This window comes from Schistocerca nitens, chromosome 6 (assembly GCF_023898315.1).
Source record: "Schistocerca nitens isolate TAMUIC-IGC-003100 chromosome 6, iqSchNite1.1, whole genome shotgun sequence".
In the NCBI taxonomy this organism is placed as follows: domain Eukaryota; kingdom Metazoa; phylum Arthropoda; class Insecta; order Orthoptera; family Acrididae; genus Schistocerca; species Schistocerca nitens.
This window is the reverse complement of record NC_064619.1, coordinates 198,668,677-198,682,945: the sequence shown is the minus strand read 5'-3', so window position 1 is coordinate 198,682,945 and position 14,269 is coordinate 198,668,677. Positions and strand designations below refer to the sequence as shown.

The 14,269-nt window shown below is 46.9% G+C and overlaps 1 protein-coding gene across 2 annotated transcripts in view; it reads right to left on the bottom strand.

Annotated features, from left to right (window-relative positions):
- LOC126263186 (uncharacterized) overlaps positions 1-14,269 on the bottom strand; it is a 269,073-nt gene that overhangs the window by 91,376 nt on the left and 163,428 nt on the right. For both annotated transcript variants that reach the window (XR_007546861.1, XM_049960243.1), the window contains exon 2: positions 3,224-3,322. Coding sequence is in view for 1 of the 2 variants with exons in the window: in XM_049960243.1 (XP_049816200.1) it covers positions 3,224-3,322 (99 nt within the window). In the remaining variant the exon portion in view is untranslated. The remainder of the gene's footprint in view (positions 1-3,223; positions 3,323-14,269) is intronic.

The following is a 14,269-nucleotide window of genomic DNA, read 5'->3' as shown; positions in this document are numbered from 1 at the left end:
TCTCTTTCAATTGTGAATTTTACATTTTTATGTATCTTGTTGATGTCAGTATGTAGTTTTTCAATTTTTGTTTGTGGTTCATCTATTAAGCAAAGGATGTCATCCATATACCTGAACCAATATAATATGTTGTATTCTTTTGTTACTATTTTTGTGAAAATGATCTGGTCAATGTGGTTTACTAAATATTTGCTAAGGCTTCTGGAACTGGGGACCCCACTGGTAATCCATCTTCTTTTAAATAAAATTAATTATTGAATTGGAAGTAATTTTGTTCTTTTATGAGCTTTATTAGTGTGCATATTTACTAATCTGTTGATGAGGAAGATTAGGCTTTACGACCCGTCAACTACGAGGTCAGTGGAGACGTAGCACAAGCGCAGATTGACGCAGGATGGGAAGGGGATGGGGAGGCGGTCGCTTTTCAAAGGAACCATACCGGATTTGCCTTAGGCGATTAACGGAAATCACGGATAACCTAAATCTGGCTGCCGAGCGGATATTTAATCCCCCTTCCCCTCGGAAATAAGCCCATTGTCTTACCAATATGTCTTCTCAGTCGTTTGTTTGTTACGACTCACAAAAGACGTACGGAAGGTCTCGACATGACATGTCCGTTAATTCACTTGTCAGTGCATGTATATGCGATGAATTGTGGGAAGTACTGTAAGATACACTCTGAGACACACAAAAAAATACACACCACTAAGGAATTGTCCGAAAGGGACAGAAATCGATAGATATGATGTACATGACCAGTACTCCGTCTTCAGGCCACAAGTGGCCCATTGGGACCATCCGAACGTGTCATCCTCAGACGAGAATGCGGATATGAGGGGCGTGTGGTCAGCACACCGCTCTCCTGGTCGTTATGATGGTTTTCTTTGACCAGAGCCGCTACTATTCGGTCGAGTAGCTCCTCAATTGGCATCACAAGGCTGAGTGCACCCCGAAAAATGGCAACCGAGCATGGCGGCCTGGATGGTCACCCATCCAAGTGCCGGCCACACCCAATAGCACTTAACTTCGGTGATCTAACGGGAACCGGTGTATCCACTGCGGCAAGGCCGTTGCCGTGTACATGACCACATAAACAAATTAGTACAATTTCACAAAAAATGTATGATTTATTCACGAGAAAGAGCTTGGAAAATTTAGCAAGTCAATAATGTGTTGATCCACGGCTGGCCCCTATGGAAGCAGTTATTCAGTTAGGCATTGACTGATAGAGTTGTTGGATGTCCTCTTGAGGGATATCATGCCAAATTGTGTCCAAGATCGTCAAAATCCCGATATGGTTGGAGTGTCCTATACATAACGCTCCAAATGTTCTCAGCTGAGGAGAGAACCTGTGACCTTGCTGGTCAAGGTATGGTTTGGCAAGCACCAAGAAAAGCAGTAGAAACTTTCATTGTGTACGGGCAGGTAGTATCTTGCTGAAAAGTAATCCCAGAATGGCTTACCATGAAGGGCAACGAAACTGGGCATAGAACACTGTCGACGCACCGTTGTGCTGTAAGGGTGCCGCGGATGACAAGCAAAGGAGTCCGGGTATGAAATGAAACGGCGCCTCAGACCAGCGCACCTGGTTACTAGGCCGAATGGTGGGCGACAGTCAAAATGGTAACTCACTGCTGTCCGGGATGTGTCCATACAAGTCTAGACAATTCTACTCCACTTAGAGATATAACGGGCCGAACTCGACAGTGGTGGTATACCAAACCAAGCGTCACCCACCATATGGCCCGACAACCAGGAGTGGTGGTCTGGGGTGCCATTTAATTTCATAGCAGGATCCCTTTGGTTGTCAGCTGCGGTACCCTCACAGCACAGCCGTGCGTCGACATATTCTACGCCCCATTTTGTTGGCCTTCATGGCAAGGCATTCTGGTCTTAAATTTCAGCAAGACTTTGCCGATCCACACCCGATGGCAGTTTCTACTGCTTGTCCTCACGATTGCCAACCCTATCTTGTCCAGTAAGGTAGCGAGATCTCTCCTCAGTTGGGAACGTTTGGAGCATTATGGGGAGGGCCTTCCTACCAGACGATCTAACGCGCCAATTGGACACAATTATTAGGGTCATTGTGAATTTTGGCAATATACATCTCAGTAAATTAGCTTACCACGCCTATTTTCATTCTCTGCTTTCGTATGGCATCATATTCTGGGGTAACTCATCATTGAGTAAAAGAGTGTTTATTGCACAAAAGCGTGTAATCAGAATAATTGCTGGAGCTCATCCAAGATCATCCTGCAGACACTTATTTAAAGAGCTAGAAGTCTTCACTGTAGCCTCACAATATATATATTCACTTATGAAATTTGTTATGAACAATCCGAACGAATTCAAAAGTAATAGCAGTGTACATGGCTACAACACTAGGAGAAAGGATGATCTTCACTACTCAAGGTTAAATCTAACTTTGGCTCAGAAGGGGGCAAATTATGCTGCCACAAAAGTCTTTGGTCACTTACCTAATAGCATCAAAAGTCTGACAGATAGCCATATAGCGTTTAAAAGGAAGTTAAAAGATAAATTTTTGGATATAGTAAGTGGGTAATTTCCCAACCCCCACAAAATAATTGAGTGTCATGTAATATTTTGTGTAATGTAATATCTTGTATATACACCTTTTATTAACCTGACACGTTCCACATCATTACGAAGTGTCGTATTCATGATCTATGGAACAAGTACTACTCTAATCTAATCTAATCTAATCTAATCTAATCTCATCACGATATCCCTCAGGAGGACATCCTACAACACTATCACTCAATGTCCAGCTGAATAACTGCTCGCATAAGGGTCAGAGGTGGGCCAACGTGTTATTGTCTTGCTCAATTTGTGAAGCTCTTTCTTTTGAATAAATAATTCAGTTTTTCTGAGATTGTAAATAATGTTTTGTCTGTAAATGTACATCACATCTACCGATTTCCATCCAATTTCGATAATTCCTCCGTGGTGAGCCTTTTTTTTTGTTTTTTTTTGTTTTTTGTTTTAGGGTTATTTATGAGCCACACTAGTCAAGCTGCCAATTGAACTCACAGAAGGTATTAGCTAGAATTAAGTGCCATGGATACCAGGGCTCTGTTAGAGTCCACTTTAAAACTCATGCTAAGTAACGATAGTCACACCTAAAATTTATGGGAGATTAATTCTGTTTCTGTACTTTCGCTCGAGAACGATATTTTTCGCAACTATTATGACGATTACTTACCAGGATTGCAATAATGTCTGCTCTTGCCGTCAGGAACATCACAAGCGGTAGCCAGATCGTAGTAATTGCGAAGTTCAGTACTCCCACATGCACGAGGAACTGCAGAAAAATGAAAAAAAAATGCAATACTGAAGTGTTCAGAAGTAGTAACAGACCAAAAAACAATTTGAACGATTCCAGTGACTTTTTTATGCCTAAATTTTACATGAATAAATGTGCTTGAGAACCATAAATCATATCCAAATTTATAAGAACTTTCTAAATTTCGTCTTCTTCCTCTGATTTTCTTCCTCTATGCCTTCTCAGAGTATTCTCGTTGTCTCCACCTATCTCTCCCTGCACACTTCGTCCCTGTCTCTCTTCCTAACTCCACCAACTACTTACGAGAATTCCACGGACATCAAAGAAAATTTTTGTTATCCTGAGAAACTTCGTGCAATAAGTACCAACGATAATGAAAATCGAACATAGATATATGGCTAGAGTGTATTCCTAATGAGAGGGTGGAAGCCTTGAAATGGAAGGGAAGAACGGTAAATTAGGGTTTGACATACCGTCGAGATCGACGTTATAGCAGACACAGCATAGTTTCGGATTAGAGAAGGACCGGGAAGGAAATCGGCTGTTGTATTCGTGAGGAACCATGCCAGCATTCACCTTAAGCGAGTTGAGGAAATTACGGAAGGCTAGAGGTACATGACTGGACGGCGATTTGATGCGTCGTTCTCCCAAATGAGAATTCACTGTGTTATTGGGGTTATCATACGTCCTCTTTTTCCCGGACATGTCCTCTTTTTTTCAGGAAATAAATTATGTCCGTGCGGATTTAATGAAAATCTACAAAGTGTCCACTTTTTGAGCTCCGAAACAAAATTTGAGCTTATAACAAAGGAAATCAGCTGCCGCTGTAATTAATCATCAAATAAATACAACTGTAATACTTTTGACGAAAAATCTATTTTTGATTTGGTACGTTTATTTTTGTGTCGTTGGCGACATCATTAGGAAGTTCTCTATTCTGTAATTAACCGGTATGTTCTGTCTTCGCCGGCCGCTGGTGGCCGAGCGGTTCTGGCTCTAGGGCTCTAGGGGACTGATGACCTCAGATGTTAAGTCCGATAGTGCTCAGAGCCATTTGAACCATTTAACCTGCCATTGTAACAGCAGCAACCGCTCTAACAACTGCGCCAGACAATTGTTGTCTTATACAGGCGTTGCCTGTTTACATATCTCTGCATTTAAATCGCATCCCTGTACCAGTTTCTTTGGTGCTTCAGAGTATATGATTTATTTTTAAGTTGTAAACCACATGTTTTTTATCGGTGAAGTATGTCTTCTTTCTTATATGCGCTGTCTTCTTCTTTATGAAGAGTATATGGTGCACCTATGTATCACCAGTGTGTCGTCTCGCTCGATCGTGCAAGATACGTTAAACATTAATAACTAGCGAACAGTAGCCCACCAACGCCACTGCCGAACTTCGAAAGCTGCACTCAACACTTCATCAGGTACGAGCCATCAGATGCATGAATATATGGATGGAGAGGATTGTAAGGGCGCACGACGGCAAGGTCTTCAGCGCCCGCTCAAAAACAGATTGATACGGGTGTCAAGAAAATACCCAGAGTATTAAGATAAAACAGACCGTAAAACACAGGTAACAAAGGTTGGAAAACTATGTACCCACACCGAAACATGGGACGAAGCATGGCGTCAGCAGTAAAACATGGACAACACAGGAAGAAATTGGTGGAAGAAGCTAACACAATATAGCAGATGGTAGTGGCAGGTAGATCGCAAGAAAAAAGGGAGAGCCAGCCACTGTGCAATACACTAAAACCTCCAGTTTAAAAGTTTAGGCCAGAGTCCAGACACATTGCCAATCTTCAAAACCCTAGTTACACTTGTCTCATCATCACCTAAAATAGAGGGCAGATCCCCACCAATTTTTGCTTCTGCCCTTGCATCACGGTATAAAATTCATTCCGTTAAAGTGTGGTGGACAGAGATGTGTACACCACAAGCATCACAAAACGGGGGATCCTCCCACCGCAAGAGAAACCTATGTGTGAGAGGACAGTGCCCAATCCGAAGACGCGTGAGGGTCACTTCATCCCGCCTGAGCAACCGGCAGGAGGAACGCCACGGCTGAGTTGTTGACTTCACCAATCGCAGCTTATTGGCCACCACCACCAGCCATTCTTCGTCCCACAACTGCATGCACTTCCTTTGGAGGGCAGAAATGACAGACTGCAATGGAATAGGAAACTGCCACATCCTACTCTTTGTAGGCCTCCTTGGCAGCCCGATCGGCCTTTTCATTGCCCCGTTTTCCTACATGACTTGGCACCCAGCAGAACGACACCTGCTTACCCCGCCGTTGGAGCAAGTACAGTGGTCATATATCAGCTGGACCACCTCCTCAGCTGGGTACATGGTAAAACCGTGATGCACATCTAAAATGTTAAAAAACAGAAATTGGAATGTAAAATCTTGCGTACTATCTTTCTTAAAATTAGTCAGATCTAAAATAAGTCTGGGTCTCTGGAGGAGACAAGGTGGAAATCTACTCCAACCTCGACGTAAAACATTAAGATCAGCCTTATCCATCTCAAAAAGGCAGTCCTGTGCGCGAATCCCATAGGGCCTCGTTGCTCGTTGCCGGTTATATAAAAGCCGTGCCGAGGAAGCTGAGCAATGGTATGGGATGCAGGTGTGTGTGGTGTGGACATAGTTTTATACGCTTGGCGCACCGTAAGTAACCGTTGCCGCATATGAAGGGGCGGTTCACCGGCCTCTGCACAGAGGCTTGGTATGGGGCTTGTTCTCAATGCCCCAGTGGTCAACTTAATCCCTTCATGGTGCACAACGGCCAACATCTTTAAATAAGAAGATCTTACAGACCCATACACTGTGCGACCATAATCGAGCCGAGATCGCACAAATGGAGCAACAAGTCCTGTCTGCTCCCCGTATACTGTGGCTAAGACATTTTAAAATACTTAAAGCCTTAAGTGACAATTGTTCCAGGTCTCTAAGATGTGGTAACCACATAAGCTTGGAATCAAAAATGAGCCCCAGAAACTCACTGTGTCTTTAAAAACAGACAGTGTCCCTCATCCTCAACTCAGGAAAGGTTAAAATCGAATGAGAACGGTGAAAAAGAACACACATGGACTTCTCCATGTCGATGAATGAGCTGCAAGCTGCAACTGACGTGTTGTCGTGGCAAGGCTGGAAGAGGAGAAAAGCACAGAGAAGTCATCCACAAACAAAGAACACTGAACAGGACTTTGCACTGCAGACGTAATACTGGTAATAGCTATGGCAAACACAGTCACATTGAAAACGCTACCTTGAGGGACACGGTTCTCCTGCTCAAAGCGATCACACAGGACGTCACCAACTCGGTGTCTAAAATATCGTGGCGAGAGGAAAGACTGAATAAAATTGGGAAGACAACCACGAAAACCTCATTCGTGAAGCTGCTCCAGGATGAGACGCCTCCAAGTAGTATCGTTGGCCTTCGCGATGTCAAAAAATACACCTAGAAGGTGATGATGGCGTAGGAAAGCTTGTTGTATAGCCTCCTCCAGGAGGGCAAGGTTATCAAACGTGGAACGAAACCTCCTGAACTCACACTGAAAGTGATTAAGAAGTTGCCAGGATTCTAAGATCCAGACAAGGCCTCGGTCGGCCATCCGCTCCAAGATCTTTCCCATGCAACAGTATGGTAACTACCTGAGCATGTGCGGTCTTTCCCAGGTTTTACAAGAAGAATTAAAACTGTTTCACGCCACGAGTCAGGAAAGCGACCTGACGCCAAAACGGCATTAAAAAGCGCGAGGAGGATATCTTTGTTGCGTCTTGTGAGGTGCTGTAGCATACTGTATTTGATACTGTCGTGACCAAGGGATGTGTCACGAGCCGTAGACAATGCAGAATCCAGTTCCCACATGGAGAATTAGCAGTTGTAAACTTCATTAGAGGTGGACTGGAAGTCCAAACTACACCTCTCAGCAACCGCTCTATGGCGCTGGGAACCCAGATCCTGACTGGCTGTTGCAGTAACTGTGGCAAAATACGCTGCTATTGTCCGGGCAATGTCTCGTGAATCCGTGTGAGGACTGCCGTTATTCATTACAGCAGCCATGGGGCACCTCCCTCCTCTCCCAGAAATTCTCTTGATGGTCTCCCACACAATGGAACTTTTGGTGGAACGATTAATGGTATTCAGGAACTGTTGCCACGACCTCTTTTTGCTCTCTCGAATAATTCGGCGACATTTTGCCCTCGCCACCCGAAAGGCTGCAAGATTTTCAGCAATTGGCTGACACTGGAACCTACGCAGAGCTGCTCGCCTTGTCCTGATTGCAGAGCGGCATTTGGCACTCCACCAAGGGACAGGTTGCCTCTTTTGGTGGCCCTTAGACTGTGGAATGGATGCCGCAGTGGCGTGGTGAACCATTTTGGTAATATGATCCAACCACGCCTCGACATCCGCACAGTGTTCGAACTGGGCCAACTAGCTATGAAGTGTCCAGTCCGTTCTACTGAGCACCAATCGTGGCAGTTTTCTTTTGGGGCCCACAGCATCTGGCAGGTGAATCCAGATCGGAAAGTGATCACTTCTGTGCAAGTCATCGACCACTTCCCATTGAGCACTGTGGGCAAGAACTGGAGGGCAAAGTGAGAGATCAATAGCAGAGAACGGCCCAGTCGCTATGCAAAAGTGAGTGCTCTGTCATGCATTCAGCAAGTATGCACAGGTTGACAGGAGAAGCCTCTGATTTGCTCTACCCATGGGACAGGTAACAGCAGAACCCCAAAGCACATTGTGGGCATTTTAAAATCACCACAGATGATGAACAGCTGCGGGAGCTGTGTAACAAGTTCGATGAGGGCCTCTTCATCAAGTGCATTACGTGGGGGCAAGTAAAGTGAACATATAGTCAATGGATGACGCACGTGCACGGACACAGCAATGCTTGTAAAGTCATCATAAGGGAGAGAGGCGAGGAGTGGTAGTCTGTCCTGACGAAAATATCTACGCCTCCTCTAGCTCTCTCTCCATGCAGGTCGACCTTTTTGTGGAGTGTATAGCCTCGTAGCTCAGGGGTGTATGATGGATGGAAATAAGTCTCCTGGAGACACACACAGTGGTCTGGTCTACCCTGAGAGAGTAGATGAAGTTTCTCCACATGTGTCCTGAACCCCTGCAAGTTCCACTGAAGTGTGGGAGCCATCTATGATGGGGGTAGCACCTTCATCCCGTCTTTCCGAAAGGGGGGAGAGACTGCATCAGGTGGATGGGCAGTAGAGGGGCGAGATGATTGCCCCACACATACGTCATACTCCATCAGCTCTGGGGAAGAGTCAGATGAAACATCATGTAAAATGAAATCGACATGGTCAGACGGTTTACCACGTGATTTAATCTGCCGTTGCTGCTTTAGAGGAGGTTTTTGGGGTTTGGTGGGCTTTGGTGGAGCTGATGTGGGAGTGGTCATGGCTGTACTGGGCTTCTGAACAGCTTCAGTTGTTGGAGGCGGCAGTGACTGGCCCAAGTTGGCCACTGTACCTTTGTCTGCCATTCGAGTAGAGGCTACAGGCTCTGAAACACTTGCCGCCTTGCAAGTGCACTGACATCTGCAGGTGTTAGTGCCAACACTCGCCACCTCCGTCTGTGTAGAGGCATCCACTTTTGCAGTAGGCTTCTGAATCATTGACGCAAAAAATGTAGCAAATGTGGGAGGCTGCATCGACATGTGGATCTTTTTGGCCCCACCATAGGGGATACGCTTGGTTGTTTTTATTTCCTTGACTTCGCATTCCTCTAAAAAGATTCGGCAGTCCCTACTCCAAACAGGGTGGTTTTCAGAGCAATTGATACATTTGGCTGGAGACGAGCAACCAACTCATTCATGAGTGGCCTTATCAGAGTTGCCACAAGTCGCTCTGCCTTTACAACCTAAGGTGGTATGCACAAAACGCTGGCATTTAAAACAGCGCATTGGGGTCGGGAAATAAGGCCTCACACTAAGGCGAAGGAAGCCAGCCTTAACATGCTCAGGAAGTTTCGTGCTACTGAAGGTCAGAATAAAGGAGTCGGATTTGATAAGATTGTCATCAACTCCCTTCATGATATGTTGCACGTCAACTATACCTTCTGGAGCCCACTCACGTTGCAATTCCTCCTTGGGAAAGTCAACTAGATCCCGGCATGTCACAAAACCTTTGCTATAATTCAAGGTGCTGTACAGTTCTGTGTATATTGCATATTCCCCAAGGCATTTAGCAGTTTGGAGGTTAGCTGCCTGCTGGGAATTGGAAGTTTCCACTAGCAAGGTCCCATTGCGCAAGCACATCACTGAATTTAAGGAGCCACAGATTCCCTCCAAACTCTTTCGTATATAGAATGGCGAATCCTTCTCGAAACTACCCTCCTTCCATTTCAATAAGAGAAACACATTCTGAGGACCAGAATGCATTCCGTTACTAAAGACTGGACTTGTCAAAGAAGCGCCAGAGTCAGGGGGACTGACTATACGAGCCCCCTTGATAGATTGGGTGTTAGAACCCTCCAGCGGCCCACCCTTTTCGCTGGGAGGAGGAAAAAAAGATTTCGAAGTATCCATTTCTGTCCCACGAGCAACTGGGGAAGTAAGGGTAAACTCAGACAGAACCCCACGTGCCTGAGTAAGCCTTATACAATTGAGATGCGGCAGGTTCCTCAGAGCTTGCCTGCTAACGACTGCTCCACCTCAACAACCATGCATCTCATCAGCACGCAGCACACCTTGAGATTGCGGTTTTTTTAAAAGAAGTTTATTCCATCCTTGTGATCTGGGCGGTCAAGCCAAGATCCCCATTCCCTGAGACACACAACGTTCCACCGCCGCGCCGCACAGTGGTCGCTGAAGCATGCCCAGAGCCTACGGTGACAGGGGACTGGCGGCGCCTACCAGTTCCCAGCTCAGGACCCCCGGGGTCGCCGAGCCCATACCCAGCAAATGAATGCTGAGCCCTGGGGGTCCACCAGATGCGTCCTTCTCCGTTCAACTGCTGAGGGCGAGTATCGGGTCGTCATTCCTATGCGACTCCACCCAGCCACAAGTAGGTTCTGCATGTGGACCACCGGGGTACGACGCGCAGCGAGACGCCTGCCAGGCGGCAGGTCCACTGGCAGGCGTGTCGCGGGACCCGCAACTTCCTGCTGAGAGGCAGCAGCACGCTTTGCGTCGCCACCTCGCGCGGCCGCCGCCGGAGTTTCCGCCCTGGCCGACGCCGCAGCAACCGTACGATCGTGTCCACGTCGACTACTTTGATCACTTCCTCGGGGACACTTACAGAAGAGCGTTCAATAACTAATACAACACATTTTTTTCTCGGCCAGTTTTGGTTGGAAAAGTGTGGAATTTGCTGTGGGACATCGTGGCATATTGCCGCTTCAGTCACTATACTTTCATGAAGTTCCGACAGGTAGCGGCGCTATGCATAGCCTTCAAAATTGATGTCTGTAACGGAGGTGCGTTCCAAGCTGAATGCTGTCATTGAGTATCTTTTGGTGGGCAACAAAAGCATCACAAACACACTGCGAGGAAACAAGTTAGGACATCATTCCAGAAGTTTCCATTTCACTCTAGATTTCTTGTTGCACACGGCATATGGATAACATGAAATGATTAGTTTTACATATCAACAGCACAAGCGGTTCTGAGGTACCAGGTATCGACCCGTGCTGAAACAGCCTTATTAAAGTCGGCGTCATGTTGGGAGGCGGCCCAATTTTCAGTCGTTCTGCGCATCCCCTTCTGCTTGCCACTCGCAGCCAATAATATTAATTCTCTTTGCGAGCGGCTAGCAGCGAGTTACAGATAGACAGCCAGAATCTCGCTCCTTCATGCTGCATTGTTGCCGTACTTCACGACAACCAAATTATTCATTCTTTTTTTTTTTTTTCTTGTAGCAGTATGTGTGTCTGTAAATGTTTAAGTGCGATTTAAAAAAAAGCCAGGTAACGGCAATATATGTGAAGTGCTTCACAAGCAGGCGAGGGGAGTTATTTACGGCGTTTATAACTTTTTCAATCGTCAGTTTGAAAGCAAGTCTCCTACTGTTGACTTTCAAGACACAAGAACGGACTCCAGAACCATGTGGTGTCGGCAAGAGAACTGTAAACAGAATTGTAAACGAAAGTGTCAGTGTAGTGTCGGCAGACTTGCCAACACTACGCACACTAATTGAAAGAGGCGGCCAAGATGCACGCGCTAACTCACGAAGGATGGAGTGAGGTCTGAAACAGGATACGTAATGAATGCTATAAAGAAAAGTACGTAGCTTCTGGAATACTTAGCTTTAATCCATCCTTTGTATACATCGTTCTTGATGAGACATCTGGAGATTGTGGCGATACAAGTGAGACTCTTTAGATACAAGCTATCTAAGGCTAATGGCGCCTTGCTAGGTCGTAGCCATGGACTTAGCTGAAGGCTATTCTAACTGTCTCTCGGCAAATGAGAGAAAGGCTTCGTCAGTGTAGTCGCTAGCAACGTCGTCGTACAACTGGGGCGAGTGCTCGTACGTCTCTCGAGACCTGCCGTGTGGTGGCGCTCGTTCTGCGATCACTGCCAGTGGCGACACGCGGGTCCGACATGTACTAATGGACCGCGGCCGATTTAAAGCTACCACCTAGCAAGTGTGGTGTCTGGCGGTGACACCACAGTCAGAGCTGTAGGAATCGTATAAAAAGTTGCTTTCGTGTCGCCTTGAAAGCATAGAAATGGTTCGAATGGCTCTGAGCACTATGGGACTTAACATCTGAGGCCATCAGTCCCCTAGAACTCAGAACTACTTAAACCTAACTAACCTAAGGACATCACACACATCCATGCCCGAGGCAGGATTCGAACCTGCGACCATAGTGGTCGTTCGTTTCCAGACTGAAGCGCCTAGAACCGCTCGGCCACATCGGCCGGCTGAAAGCATAGAAATCGCCAGGAATCTGTAACACTTCTAACAGCGATGTTTCAGAGTGCTGCGTGTGAATATTGAATTCCCGACATCACAAAAACGTCTTACAGTTAGGCAGGAGAAAATTGGCTTCGGTGGTTACAACTTCGTCAATGTAAAGAATTTTAGAAAACGTTGATTCCCGATATGTTAAGAAGAGAGGTTTTATTTCAAAAAAGTGACACAGGTGCAGCACGAACTACATCTCGTATAAAGATTGACGACACAAGAGAAAGAGCTAGTTCAACCGTGTATTACCTTGATGAATCATGGGTCAACCAGAATCATTCCAGGAAGATCTGCTGGAAAATGAGTGATGGTATTGGCGGTTTTAAAGTTTTCGTAGGAACAGGTTCTCGGTTAATCATTCTGCATGCTGAGTCTTCTTCTGGTTTTATTTCTGAGAGTAAACTTCTATTTACGTGTAAAAAAAACAGCAGTGACTACTATTTGGAAATGATAGCTGTCAGTTTCGTGACGTGATTCACAATTCTTGTCATGCCTTGCTTCGAAGTTGGTCATTGCTAGTTAAATTTCAACTGTTACAGAGAAAATACCAAGTATAAACACCAAAAGAGCCGATATTTTTCCCTAGCTCAAAAATAAAAATACATTCCTGGAAATTGAAATAAGAACACCGTGAACTCATTGTCCCAGGAAGGGGAAACTTTATTGACACATTCTTGGGGTCTGATACATCACATGATCACACTGACAGAACCACAGGCACATAGACACAGGCAACAGAGCATGCACAATGTCGGCACTAGTACAGTGTATATCCACCTTTCGCAGCAATGCAGGCTGCTATTCTCCCACGGAGACGATCGTAGACATGCTGGATGTAGTCCTGTGGAACGGCTTGCCATGCCATTTCCACCTGGCGCCTCAGTTGGACCAGCTTTCGTGCTGGACGTGCAGACCGCGTGAGACGACGCTTCATCCAGTCCCAAACATGCTCAATGGGGGACAGATCCGGAGATCTTGCTGGCCAGGGTAGTTGACTTACACCTTCTAGAGCACGTTGGGTGGCACGGGATACATGCGGACGTGCATTGTCCTGTTGGAACAGCAAGTTCCCTTGCCGGTCTAGGAATGGTAGAACGATGGGTTCGATGACGGTTTGGATATACCGTGCACTATTCAGTGTCCCCTCGACGATCACCAGTGGTGTACGGCCAGTGTAGGAGATCGCTCCCCACACCATGATGCCGGGTGTTGGCCCTGTGTGCCTCGGTCGTATGCAGTCCTGATTGTGGCGCTCACCTGCACGGCGCCAAACACGCATACGACCATCATTGGCACCAAGGCAGAAGCGACTCTCATCGCTGAAGACGACACGTCTCCATTCGTCCCTCCATTCACGCCTGTCGCGACACCACTGGAGGCGGGCTGCACGATGTTGGGGCGTGAGCGGAAGACGGCCTAACGGTGTGCGGGACCGTAGCCCAGCTTCATGGAGACGGTTGCGAATGGTCCTCGCCGATACCCCAGGAGCAACAGTGTCCCTAATTTGCTGGGAAGTGGCGGTGCGGTCCCCTACGGCACTGTGTAGGATCCTACGGTCTTGGCGTGCATCCGTGCGTCGCTGCGGTCCGGTCCCAGGTCGACGGGCACGTGCACCTTCCGCCGACCACTGGCGACAACATCGATGTACTGTGGAGACCTCACGCCCCACGTGTTGAGCAATTCGGCGGTACGTCCACCCGGCCTCCCGCATGCCCACTATACGCCCTCGCTCAAAGTCCGTCAACTGCACATACGGTTCACGTCCACGCTGTCGCGGCATGCTACCAGTGTTAAAGACTGCGATTGAGCTCCGTATGCCACGGCAAACTGGCTGACACTGACGGCGGCGGTGCACAAATGCTGCGCAGCTAGCGCCATTCGACGGCCAGCACCGCGGTTCCTGGTGTGTCCGCTGTGCCGTGCGTGTGATCATTGCTTGTACAGCCCTCTCGCAGTGTCCGGAGCAAGTATGGTGGGTCTGACACACCGGTGTCAATGTGTTCTTTTTTCCATTTCCAGGAGTGT